The following is a 14,237-nucleotide window of genomic DNA, read 5'->3' on the forward strand; positions in this document are numbered from 1 at the left end:
TAGCTGCGCTTTTTGTGGTGGCAACAAATTGGAAAAGGAGGGTATGTCCTTCAATTGGGGAATGGCTGAACAAACTGTGGTATATGCGGGTGATGGAATACTATTGTGCTAAAAGGAATAATAAACTGGAGGAGTTCCAGGCGAACTGGAGAGACCTCCGGGAACTGATGCAGAGCGAAAGGAGCAGAGCCAGAAGAACATTGTACACAGAGACTGATATACTGTGGTAAAATTGAATGTAATGGACCTCTGTACCAGCAGCAATACAATGACCCAGGACAATTCTGAGGGATTTATGGTAAAGAATGTTACCCACATTCAGAGGAAGGACTGCAGGAGAGGAAACATATAAGAAAAGCAACTGCTTGAACGCATGGGTCGGGGCGGACATGATTGAGGGTGTGGACTCGAAACTACCACACCAATGCAACCACCAACAATTGGGAAATTGGTCTTGATCAAGGACACATGACAAAACCAGTGGAAAAGTACGTTGGCCATGGGTGGGGGGAGTGCGGGGGGTGAAGGGGAAAGTAGGAGCATGAAACATGTAACCATGTTAAAAATGATTATTAATAAATGTTAAAAAAATGACTTGTCAAAGAAAAGATAAAAAAAAATGTAATTTTGTGAGAGCTGTATAGTGCTCACAGTGTGCGCTCCTGAAACAGTGCCTGAAAAAAAATTGACTTTATGGCTCCTGCAGAAAGAGCCATATGTTGCCAACCCTTGAACTTGAGGAAATTGGATTAAATTACTTCTAAAGGTTCCTTCAGTCTCTAATTCTATAATCTCATGATTTTCTTCCTTCCTATTAATTCATCATCATGTAATTTAATTGTACTTGTACTCTTTATTTCTCTTTCACATGTTCCTCTGACTTCCTTCAAATAAACTATATAGCCCCTTGAGGTCAGAGACAGTTTTGTACTTGACTGTCTCACTTGCTATCTAAATCTAGGCTTGGTTTTAGTAGTCACACTTCACGTTGCTCTCTATGTTGTCACCAGCTGCCATGCCACCAGAACCAGAAAATATGACCAGAAAGATTATTAGCCTTCTCACCCCCAAAAACTCCTACATGAACCCCACCTACCATTATCCTGCTTGATAGTTGCTTCTGTAACCAATCATATCTAGGCCTGACAAATAATAGAGTGGTTTGCTTTTTGTCCAGCTCATATTACGATGAGGAAACTGAGGTAGAGTTAAGTGACTTGCCCAGGTATCTGAGGCCAAATTTGAACTCAAGAAGATAAGTCTTCCTGACTCCAGGCCTGGTACTCTATTCACTGTGCCATCTAGCTGCCCCTATTTTTAAAAAATCTTTTCCTTTAGACATGGCACATATTAATAACAATATTTTACGACTATCAACTATGAAACTCATAGCTACTCTCAGCAATACAATGATCCAAGACAATTCTGGAGGCCCTATGACCAAAAATGTTATCCATCTCCAGAAAAGTACTTTTGGAATCTGAATACAGATTAAAGCACACTTTAAAAAAAAAAAAAAAAAAGGATTTCCTTCCATTTTATTCAGGATGAAACTCTTTACTCTCTAACATCTATTTTCTCAGCACCCCTGTCCTGCCCTCCTCTTCCCCTTCCATTGACCTTTCCCCCTCCATAATCAAATTACCTCTGCCACTGCTCCTGGAAAAGTTGTATCAATCTAATTGCCTCTGCTTCCACTCACCTTTGTTTTCCAAACCAAACTATCCCTCTATCTGCACACTACCCATATATTTACTTCCCCTATTAGAATGTGAGCTCTAGCAAGCAAGGACTAGCCTTACTTTTTTTACTCATATGTCTGATATACTTGGCACATAAAAATGGCTTTTATTTATTCATTCCTCTCTAAAGCTCTTGTCAACTCTAAGATGCTCTAAAACCAATTTCAAGTTTCCTTAACTAAATTATAAGTCCTTTGAAGAAAAATACTATGTTATCTATTACTTCCTTAGCATCTTTATATATATATATATATATACATATATATAACACCTAGTATATATGTAGCACCATATATATATATATATATATATATAGCACCTAGTAATGTTCTATATTCACTCGAATTACTTAGATATTTGTGCATACTTATTTTCCCTTTCTCAAACACCTCAAGATTACAGTTGATGTCTTACTTATACTTGACACAAAAACTAGCACTGTGAATACTGAACAAATGTTTAGCATAAGTAACAATGCTATTAAATGAATTTTAATATGAATTAGAATGAATTTAAAATGAATTAGAAAAAACATTTTCTAATAAACAAATAATGTGATTTTTCTTTTGGTGCCATTAAACTCACCTTAAAAATGCTAATTATCCATTAAATTAAATTACATCAAGAGGAATGAGTCAGTTTGTTCATTTTTGGGGGGACATAATAACTTTGTACAAATATTGGCTTAAAAAAACATAATTTAATACCCCCTGAAACAGAACCATCTATAAAAAGAATGTCAGCATATTGTCAGTTTGCATTTGAATTCTGGTTTTAAACTCAAAATAGAATAGGATAAAATAAAACCATTTAGGCTTTTAGCAATTCAGGGCACAAGCTTGGGGTGTGAGGAGTTAACAGAGGGGGAAAAAAAAAACACTGAACAATTAAATAAAATCACGTTGATTAAATGCATGTTCCTGCATGCCTTGCCAAAGAATTTCATCTGTATCTGATCCTCAAATGGACTCACATCACATATACTACAATTTTATATCCCTTTTTGGTTCTAGTCATGCACTAAAATATTTATAGAGTACAGTGTATTGCTGAAATAAATTCTATCTGTATCTTGACAGCATTGAAACAGCCCAAATTACCTTTTTTGTTCAACTACTTGAAAGAATTTTTTAAAGAGCTTGACAGAATAAAAAGATGTATTAGGAAATACTGCCATTTCAAACCTTTAATGTATGCCTTAAGAGTAGAATGGATACCCTTAGAATTATATATAGTCATTAAAGTTATTTTTACCAAAGGTTACAACTCAATTCCAAGTAAATTTAATGTGGATTTGTAATGATAGGTTTGTATTAGGTATGATCATCACTCTTTTCAAAGTATTTTATGGAGTGGAGTATACAATAAGAAGCATATTGTGAGCAAAGACATGGAATACAACACTGCATTAGAAATGTTCTCATAAGATTCCTCAAAATGAAACAGAAAACTCCAAATTCAGGATTTCAAACCAACGATAATAATAGTTTATTATTCCAGCTTTTCCAGACCATTAGACATTTCTGGTGGTAGTCATATGATTAAAGGTTTCTATCTGAGCACCTCTGCTGCACTTTATAAGACCAAACTGGCCTTACCTGAGGAAAAGTGCCCTGGCTAACTAAAAAAACATGTAAGGAAAAAGTAAAACAATATTTCTATTCTGCATAAGGCTTTTAGGAAGCTTCCTCCAATTTTTATGCCATATGATATTGAGGAAAAAATTTTAGCACAATGTATAACTAACCTTTTTGATGAAAAATAACAGATAGGTTTTGGTGGCCACTTACCAAAACTCAGTTGGGCAAGATGTCAAAAACCCATTAATCCCTATAGGTTGAGAGAAATGAGGCTGGTGGATCAGGGAACCCTCAGATGCAGTAAGGTTAAGCTTAAGAGAGGCCGCATTAAACCTGGTACCAATATAACAGCTCTCAAGAACTGAGACCACCAAGCTGCCTAAGGAAGAGCAAACTAATCTAGGGCTTTTTGTTTTTTTGTTGTTTTTTAAAAGGGAAGAGAGGTAGAAGGAAGACAGAAAGGGAAGAAGGAAGGAGAGAAGAAAAAAGGATGAAGAGAGAGAGAGAGAGAGAGACAGAGAGAGAGAGAGAATGAGAACACAAGAACTTCTCTGAAGAAAATTAAACCAACGGTTGTGAGCCTTCTATGAAAACAAAAATTTACAAAAAGTTTGATCCTGGCAACAATTATTATTATTCTCTCCACATTTAATTTATTCATCTGTATTCAGGTGTTATGGTCCCAAGGCAGAAACAGTTTTGTTTTTTTTCTCATATCCATTGCCTAACAGGAATTTTCATACACGTGATTAGTAAATGTTTATTTAATTTGAACATAAAGAATTTCTCAAATGCCAATACAGAGTACATTTGCTTATCAACAATAAAAGATACCAACCCATTTTCCTAATATTTAACCTATGAAACCATTTTCCACATTTTCATCACATAAAAGCAACATAGGGTCAACCAGTCAGGATTGCTTGGGCAAGGATGATGCAACAAACACATACAAATTTTCAATGTGTTCCATCTTAAAAACCCCATTATTATCATGAAACTGATTACCAACAGCTTGTTTTACCTGGTTTCTACCACTAAGAAAAGAAAATAAGATATAACCACTAGTGAAAAATCAATTAGGAGATAATTATTATTCTAAAATAGTATAATACTTTCAAGCCTCATCATTTTTAAATTAAAAAATACTAACATTGGATTTGATATCTTATCTCTTGTCAAAATAGCCTGCTAGTAGGAATGTATCATCTCTTACTGCACAAATTACAAATAGGAAAACTCATCAACAAGAATGTTAAAAAATAGTGCTATTTGTCACTATATATGACAATGCAACAATGCAATTCCTTGCCCCTAGAAGAAAGTATGTAAAAATGAATACAAATACAATACACTGTGAATCTTAATTGAAACAAAATATTGCATTAGAAAAGAGAAGACAAAAAAGCCTGAGAAAAATATCTAATAACACTTTCCTACAAAATTTCAATGAAACAGCAGACAATGCTATTTAAATAATACCAATCCAGAACTGTAGATAGCAAGTTCTGCAGCACACACAAAGAGGCTAAAAATGGTTGTCTCAATGACAATGGAAATAACATTGATCGTGTATGAAATCTGAACAATTTTAACAACCATGAAATATAATTATAAGCAGGTAGGTGTTATAGTGGACAAAGCATTAGGTCTGGAGTCTGGAACACTCACTGAGTTCAAGTTTGGCCCCAGATACTTCTTGGTTATGTGATTCTGGCAAATCATTTATCCTGTCCATCTCAGTTTCCTCATAAGTAAAATCATCCTATCCTAATAGTATCTACCCTGCCCGGTGGTTATAAGGATTTAAATTAGTCAGTATTTGTAAAGTACTTAGCATAGTGAATGGCACATTAGAGGCATTCAATAAATGTTTGTTTCCTCCTCTCCGCTAAAATGTGAAATCTAATGAAGTCTTTTAAAAGGGTATTTAAACAATTAAAGGAAGAACAAAAACCTCTTCACTCTACTATGACCCCTACTCTAAAATGAACTCTTCTGACCAGCTCCATTCCATTAAGCTCATTCTTTGACTAAAAAGCATATGTAAAGAGGCCCAGCAATTTTGGGGTAGTCACAAGGAATGCTGAACAAAGGTTACCTCCAATGTGGTTGAATAACTAGTATGGGCTTAATGCTATCAGCCAGAAGCATGACATAAGTTGAAAAGACGTTTACCTACCCCAACACAAATATCAAAAAGTCAGTTTAAGTTTCCACAGTTTGGGAAGAAGAAAGGCCAAAAAGACAGAAAAAAGGTTGCTGACTGGGTGTGCCTCTGGGTCTGACTCATAAAAGAGCTCTAAAATGGGAATGGAGGAAGCAGGAAGGTGAAGGAGTGGATACCTAAAGCTTCCTAGAAGCTTCCATAGAAACAGCAGATGGCAGTGTCAGTTCACTGAAGCAACAGATAAGTAATTCAACATCTAACTTGCACAACAAACAGGGTCAAGTCTTTCCATTTGACTTCTTTGCTTTCCCCTCAGAAGTCAAAATTCCTCAGGTACATTAAAGTAAGTATAATATACTATTTGAAATTCTTTCAACTCCTAATATGTCCCTTCACTAAATTCCAAGGCCATCCAGACTTACCTGATAGATTCAAATAGCTCAATCACAGGATTATAAGATCTTAGACTTCTAGCTGGAAGAGATCTCTAGTTCAAAGCATTCATTTTATAGCTAAGAGAACCCAGGCCCAAAGAGGTTCAGTGACTTACACAAGGTCATTCCAGTCATGAAGTAGTGGTCAAAATTTGAATACAAGTCCTTTTTTTTTTTTTAAGTATTCTTTTCACTGTAATACATTCTTTTGGCATTCTACAGCTACACTTAAATTTCTAACACCTTTGCACACATAAAACAGCAGATCACTCTCCATGCTATGATAAAGAATGATGTTTGTAATAAGAATAAAGCATTGTTGGATGAGAGCATCTGAGTATATAAGACATTAATCCCTTACTTGCAAGATAAAGTGAATTTTCCTTCCTTTGCAACTGCTTTGGAAGCTTTGGAAATGTAAGCACTGCTCTTTCTTTTCTCACTGCTTATTTCTAAAAACTACACACACTAACATATTCCACAGAAGCAGATCACAACAAAATTCCTAAAAAAATATCTGGTTAGCACTTAGATATTGCACTCACTAAGATTTGCAAAGTACAAATATTATCTCATTTGATCCTGAGAGGTAAGTGCTATTATCCCCATTTTAGAGATGAGGATAATGAAACATACAAAAGTTGAATGACTTGCCCAGGGCCCAAAGCCAGGAAGTATCTGAAGCAGAATTTGAACTCAGGTCTTCCTAATAGGCCAGTGGCTCTATCTACTGCACCACTTAATTACCTATGAAAATGCCAAATATTTTGTCAAACATCTCTCTCTACAGCAACTTCAAATTTTTATTTACAAAAAACATGAAGCTATAATGAATAATGTATTTTTAGTTCCCTACATGAAACATTTTTGGTTATATAGCTCTTTCTACTTAAAAAGTACTCCAAATAATTTGTTTACTAAGATTTGAAATTCTCATGCCACTTTAAAGGAGCATGCCATGGCAAATGTCATTTACTCCAACTGGAAAATGATGAAGCAAGGTCAAGTGCAAATATGCCCTCCTCCCACCATCAGGTATCTTTCACTATAACCCTTATGTCACCTGACATTTATGTCAGAAAATAAAACAAGAAGCACATCATAATCCCTTTGTCAAAAAGTAGCTGTGAATATCAATATTAAGTTGGTGCCACCAGAAATCATTCACATTCTGACAAAAGGTTAGGAGAGCAACACTGTATTAAGAATAGCACAATTCATATGATAAGTGTTGTTTTGACATTTGAAGTCAAAAAACCCAAAACTGTCATGCTCACCAATAAATTCAGACCACTCTTTAACATCCAGCAATATATAAAAACATGAACTTTCTAGAAACCTAGTCCTTGGTGCCTGGAACATAATAATTGCTTAATAAATGCTTATTGGTTAAATATCATTTCAAAAAAGAAAAGTACATACTTAGTTAGCCTATAGTAGAAGGTTATTTAAAAAAACAAATATTTCATTTATAAACAGTACCACTACTCTCAAATATTAAGCAAGCATATATATATACACACAAAAGCCACTTTCTAAAAAAGGCAGTAAATTTGCTATTCAAGTAGGAAGTTTATTATAACAGCAGCAACTTTAATGTTGGAAAACAAGTCAACATTGTAATAAGCTTCTTCATTCACAAGAAATTAGTGAAGAATCTCAGCATAAATGTATATATGTGTGTGTATATATATAATAGATAAAATAGTATAGAACTCACCCAAAATTGATACACATTTTCCTAAACTTCAAAGTCAATCCCTTGGATATGAGAAAAACTAAAACTAGTAACACTCTTTAAAAAAAAAAAAAAGCTTCTAACTTAGAAGGCAAGCCAGGTCATTATGAACAATAACAATCCCCAGTATACATGAATGGAGTTAGTGGTATTATTCAACTCCTAGAGGGAGACAAAAGGAATAAAACCCATTTGTTTCTAGAGGCATTGTTCTAAAGCTAGTACTTAGAACTCTTATCGAAAACTAGAAAAACTTACATTGTGTGCATAAACCACCAAACCAAAGCAAGACTACTAGTCATACCTTTTCTAACTAATGATTTTGCTACATTTAAAAATCTAGAAGTCAAAATGCTTGGACTTTCTGAAAATCGCAACACTAATAACCTCCTAAGAATTCCTCTGTTAGGTTCCACCATAAGACTAAAACTGTTTCTAAACTTAAATTCTTTTCTCAAAGAAAAATATACAGCGACACCTCACTTATCTGGCAAATTCAACAACCTGGGACAGAGCCAAGAATTCAGAAGGAAGCAAAATGGGCCTCTGAGAAGCTAAATTAGATGTCATGAAGCCAAAATACTAATTCAAGAGAACTTCTCCGATCCTTGATCAGAATTTACTTATTGTTAATTAAACACATCCCTAACAGCCTTGCTTCTCTGGTTTCCAAATCCACTGCAGATTGAGAATTATCACATTGAAGAATAATATATTTCTTGGTGACATCTGAAAAATGAAGTAGCAGAATGCTGGTCTCAGATAGGCACCAGACAAAATTGACTTTGGTGATTATGTGTACATATCTCTTAGTTGATTTCACAAAACTATAACTTAAACAGAAATAAGACCTTATTCATCATTATCCATTTCTATACTTCCTTAATTCACATCTTTAATTTGTGATTCCTGACAAGTTTTTACTTCCTATTTCTTACTGTGCTTGCTCATCAGCATGTCTAACAGTTGTAGTCTTTTATCCTTGATATTAAATAGTTTTACTACCATAATGGGAGTGACTTGTGAGATAGGTAGTGTTATGTTTCCTTTTTCAATGAACTTCTTTAAAGAGGTTGTCTTGTTTTTTTCTGACTATGTACATTTATACTGCAACCTCTTTAACTCACCACTCTAAGGCAAAGTATTTTGAGTGGTGTGAAGAGGTGTTGCCATAATAACAAGACTAATTATAATGTAGTTCAGAACCAAGGTGCAGTAGTCTCATATCACACAGTGAAGAACAACAGATAGTAAGTAGCGTATTCACTGCTGTTGAGAAATGTATCTTAATAAACAAATTTCAAGTGATTGCTTTAATGAGGGGCTTTTTGTCTGTGTCGGCAGATCCTTCTGGCACAAAGCCCACGTTCAGCAGGAGTTTATTTTCCGAGATTCCATCTCCACACCCCTTTCTTTTTGGCTGCAGAACAAACATTTCCAGTGCTTTCTTAAGGGCACATACATTTCCAGGGCTTTGACAGGTGGCAAGGGGAAAATGAATTTCTAGCTCTCTCCATTCTGTTCTCTGACAATGCACACATATCTAGCTTACCAAAACAAGATCTCCTTTAAAAGAATTGTTATGTAATGTCAACAGTTGTACAACTCTGCATTATTCCCTCCACTTTTGGAGAGATACTTGCAAAAGTAGCATGATAACATTCTCACAGAGATTTCTTCAGAACAGATAAACAAAGAAACAATTATGATGAAATTTCAGATCACATTGGCCTAGACTTTGCTAAATTTTAAAGCTTATTGATCTCACTTTGTAAAAGCGACATCTAAAACAGCTAAATAAAGGATGCTATCACTCCTGCTACACAATTACAGGTGACCCCTTTTTCTTGTTTTAAAAGAAAATCAAACCTACCCCAGAGGAATATTGATCCCTTGAGCTGCTATATTTCAAAACTAGTCACAACAGTCACTAAGCTGAAAAGATCTCTTGGCAGGTTTACTTGTTTTGCCCATGTGACAATTACTGGATGTACATCTGCTTGTAGGCACAAAAGTACATGCACAAAAATCTATTTTCCAAAAGTTTAGCCTTTTATTTGCCTACAATATGGTTATTTTCATCCTCAACAGCCAACTCTTTTCTCTTCAAGTGATTAAGGCTCCAGTCATAATTATGAACCACAGTCACAAACTATAAGATACTAGCTCAGAATTCATGATTGTATCTGAGGACCTCTGAAACTAACCATGTTAAATATCCAATATTACTCTTTCTCAAATTCTAAATTTTATCAAAAAGAAATCCATTTCTCAATCTAGAGTTTCATTTATTAAGCTTAGAAAGAACTATTTTCACCACTCACTTTCAAAAACACTAACAATTCTTACAAGGGGAAAAAAAAAAGAAAAACAAGAATAACTGAAAAAAGGACACTAACTCTAGCCAAGAATCCTTCCTTTACATAGAAGGCTGTTTCACTAATATATCTTATGATTTATCACAGTGTTCTTATATAAGAAGCCAGGCAAATGTTTGATCAGAAAAGAAATTCCAGGTTTATTACTCTTTTAGAATCTAGTTCACACCTATCATTTTTGTAAACAGCAATTCAATAAATCAATGAAAGTAAGAACTATATACACATTAATACCGACCTTGTTTCTTTTAATCCTTCTTTTTGAATGACTTCCAATATCTGTTTTGCAGTCATTGGTGAGTTGGGGTGTTTTTCTAATGCCTATAAAGAAAAAAAAGTTCCAATTATTGTATGAAGTCATTTTGACATTAACAATATTGTAATGCAATCATGCAATTTTCATTTAAACATCATAAAAGGGCAGGGAACTATTATGACAATGACTAAAGCGAGAATGAGAATTTTGGGACATTTGTGGCAACATCTGTTTCAATCAATATAGGGAATTATTTTTTCAAAAAATGTAGCAAACACACTGAAAAGGGTTAAACCCAAGGAAAACATGGTAGTAAATACTGACTCAACTAAAATAATCATTGCTAAAATTTGGTTGAGGGAGGGAAAAAACTCCTTTTTCACACTCCCTTAAGCAAATTTTTAATGGTTCCATGACCTTGAGAACACAAAAGCTAGTGACTAATTAAGAAAATATATACTAGTCAATGATGACTTCATAGGTCTTGTGTCTTAATTCACTTTTTTTTTAGCTTAAAATATATCATTTTTTAAGTGAGGTCAAAAATGGTCAAAGCAGCACACAAGATGCCCAGATGACTCATGACACAGTGTGTTTTCCAGTTCAGCTCAGTTTCCAACTCCTTTGCCTTTTCCAATTAAACACAAGCAAAATCCCCCTCCTCTTCCCATTCAGTCCACCTCATACAGTTTGCAAATGTTGTCTCATTTTTTTCCTGTCCCCTTTCCGGTCCTAATTAATTCACTTTCTAGATTACTTTTAAAAACTGGGTGGGAAAGGGCACCATTTATGTATGTAATGGGTAATCTATCATCAGCCCTAGAAACCAAACTCCTTCATTATCCAGGGGCCAATTTCCTGACAAACAAGAAATAGCAGGGACAGATTCCCATGATGTCTCATCAATATGGCCTACAGAGACCAGATCTTGGTGGAAGAAGTGAGTCTAATCTACATCCATGTTCTCACCATCACCTCCACTAAGACAACCAACAGGGTCACAGCTACTGACAATTAACACAACAGGTTTTTTGGCAGGGAACTCCTGCCAGCTGAGAATTGGGAAGACTTCCAATTCATTTCACAAGGGCTACAGTGCAGCCATCAGAGAATCTTAGTTTGGATCTCCACTACTGTAGGTTGAATGCCAACCAGGTCCCTAGAGGTAAAAGGCTCAGTACATAATGGTCCATCCAATAAGCTATCCAGCCACTGATTACCCTCCCACCTCTCCCCCACCCTCCTCCTACTACTTTACAGCTCGAGTTAACTTTCCTGTTCTTCCCTTTCCAGTTCATATAGTTTACCCATAGTCCTTGCCCCACATTATTTTCCAATGCAGATCAGCCTTCTTACTATTTGCTTTTTTTCAGTTCTTCTAAAGAAGAATGTAGAAATATGGGCTGCACTAGAAAGGTCTGGGAGGTGAACGAAACTGGTCCTGGCTGGAGACGACAGTGGAGAGCTGAATTGAAGGCTGAGAAAGGGGTAAAAAAGAAACATAGGCATGGCTGGATACGGAAGAGGAGTAAACTGGAAAATACTGAAAAAAAAAAAAAGAAGAGGTAACAAGGAAACTGTTTAGAGCTGAAAAGGGGACAAGATTAGACCATAGAGGGAAAGGGGAAAGAACTAGACAGACATGTAAAAGCAGACAGGTTTTTGTTTGTTTTTAAAGTAAGGACTGGAAACAGGACAGTACATAATTATGAGATACTTTAAAAGGGCACTGTAGATTCAAGGACTTGAAGGAAAGGGTTTGTCCAACTGAGAGGCAAGGCTGGAGAACACTAACTTCAGTCCAAAGGGATAGAAGGAAAGTCAGTAAACACTGAAAAAAGGAAACAAGCAGGGAAAAGGGAAATTGGTGGGATGGGTTGGGGTAGGATAGGGAAAAGGTGAAAAACAGTGGAGGAAGGGTTAGAAAGGAGAAAAACTGAGCTGAACTGGTAACACTCCAAAGGGCAAATTGGGTACAACTGGAAAGGGCAGAAGAGGAAACTACGCTGTACTGGACAAGGCTTTAAAGGAAACTTGGGTGCACTTGAAAGTGGGGTTACTCACTGTGGAGGACTCCCTGTTTCTCTTCCTGAGTACAGGCCCCTCAGCACACCTGGGCAGCTCCTCCCAGCAATTGAGAGAATTTGGATAGCCCTTTCCCCTTCTCTATGACATCACATCCTACTCTATAAAGGAAGTAAAAGTGCCAAGTATTACAGCATGAACTAAATAAGTAGTGGGAAGGAAATAATAAAGCTATACAAAACACCAGAAGCCACCCCCCAACAGTTCCTACAAGACGGGGAGAGGGAGGAGGAGAGGAGGTACAGTATGCACTTAGGAAACTGCACTGAACTGGTTGTGGGTACAATAGAACACATGAATAGAGGAAGATAATCTCCACAAAACAAAACAATAAAACCATCAAAATAATGTGTAACATGGCAGAGACATAAATTAGGACCCACAAGGCAGCCACGCTCTTAAAAACACTGTAGTATGATACAACCACATTCAGACTAAAATGACAATAACAATATGCAGGAATACTAGTCTGAAAGCCACAAACAAATCAGTTGTCCATTGTTTCATGAATTTCTTGACTTGAAAGGGCCTGAAGTTCCATATATCCAACAAAATGTTAACTTTATAGCAGTACTCCCTTACAATCTCAGAACACCACTAGTGAGAAGTGCTCCTTTCTCTTTAATCATGCAAAGATAACTTTCTCAATTACAGGCATTTTTTTTTAATTGTACATTCTCTGCCTTAGGTCTGCTATATTCTAGAAAATACTATTCTTATTTTTATAATTAATAAATATTTTATATATTTATAAATAAAATTATAAATAAATAAATAATTTTTGATTAATAAGTATGGACTTATATTTATTAAAATTAGGTTTGAAACTAGAGGTAAGTTGAGCAGTCAAGAAAGAATGGAGCAAAAACAATCTTGGCCTAATTAACTATTTTCTCTAATACATTTCATTAAGATCAAGGCCAGTAGCTGCTCAGGCCAATCAAACTTTAGATGGGTTATTTGCTATAAAATGGAATAGAAGTTACATGGAACTTAAGCCAAGAGAAAAACTCATGTCTAGATATAAACCTAGAAAACTATCAACTACTTTTCTACTTAAGAACATAGACGTTATTCTCTACTGAGCATGCAATCCCTTCTCTAATTAAAATCTCCAAGTCTAAAAGTCATCTGTCTTCTCAAGATCTCTGGACTTGGACTGGGTTTTGAAGCCTGTCTCAAACACTTTTTAGCTGTGTAACCCCTGGGCAGATTACTTAACTTCTCCAGATATGTTTCCTCTTCTATAAATTAGCCTCTGAGGTCCTTTCCATATCCAAATCTACTATTCTATTATCCAACTAGCATTAATACCAATAGAAAAATTAAACTAATCCTCATTACTAACCAGTATACCTAACCAGGAATCTGTTCCATTAATGTTTTCTTTTAACAAATTGCCCTCCTATTTTTAAGATAGAGCTGCCATTTCACTCCTTTCCTTTCTATGTTCCAAAACTGCATTCCATATCTTTCATCTTTCAGCCATGCTCTTCAAGCCTGCCCTTCTACTCTTCTATATTTTGAATCAGTTTTCAAAATCTAACCCTGTTCTAGAAAAGTGAGTCTTTATAGAATCAACTCTTAAAGACAAGAATAGTCAATGCTGAGGCAATATGTCAACTCCTTTCTAGGTGAAAAGGTATGTGGGATTGGCCAGGACTGGTTTTCACCAAATTTCCCCTTCCTTCCATCTATAGTCTGTCAAAGTTTAGGTTCTTTGCAAAAGTCATCCAGTTTTGGGACAGGAAACTATCTCCTAGAAACCTTACCCAACCATCATTCCCCCAAGGATACCTTGAATTGATTTATATATGCCTTGTATGTATATATACTATACATATATGTATGTAT

General features: G+C 35.5%; 1 protein-coding gene across 1 annotated transcript in view; it reads right to left on the reverse strand.

The window, feature by feature from the left end:
• ASXL3 (ASXL transcriptional regulator 3) overlaps nucleotides 1-10,357 on the reverse strand; it is a 193,268-nt gene extending 182,911 nt beyond the window's left edge. Inside the window, exon 1 of the mRNA XM_044658031.1 lies at nucleotides 10,281-10,357. Coding sequence (XP_044513966.1) covers nucleotides 10,281-10,336 — 56 coding nt within the window. The 5' untranslated portion in view covers nucleotides 10,337-10,357. The remainder of the gene's footprint in view (nucleotides 1-10,280) is intronic.
• Nucleotides 10,358-14,237: the final 3,880 nt, after the last annotated feature.

The sequence above is a fragment of the Gracilinanus agilis genome, chromosome 1 (genome assembly GCF_016433145.1).
Source record: "Gracilinanus agilis isolate LMUSP501 chromosome 1, AgileGrace, whole genome shotgun sequence".
Taxonomy (NCBI): Eukaryota; Metazoa; Chordata; class Mammalia; order Didelphimorphia; family Didelphidae; genus Gracilinanus; species Gracilinanus agilis.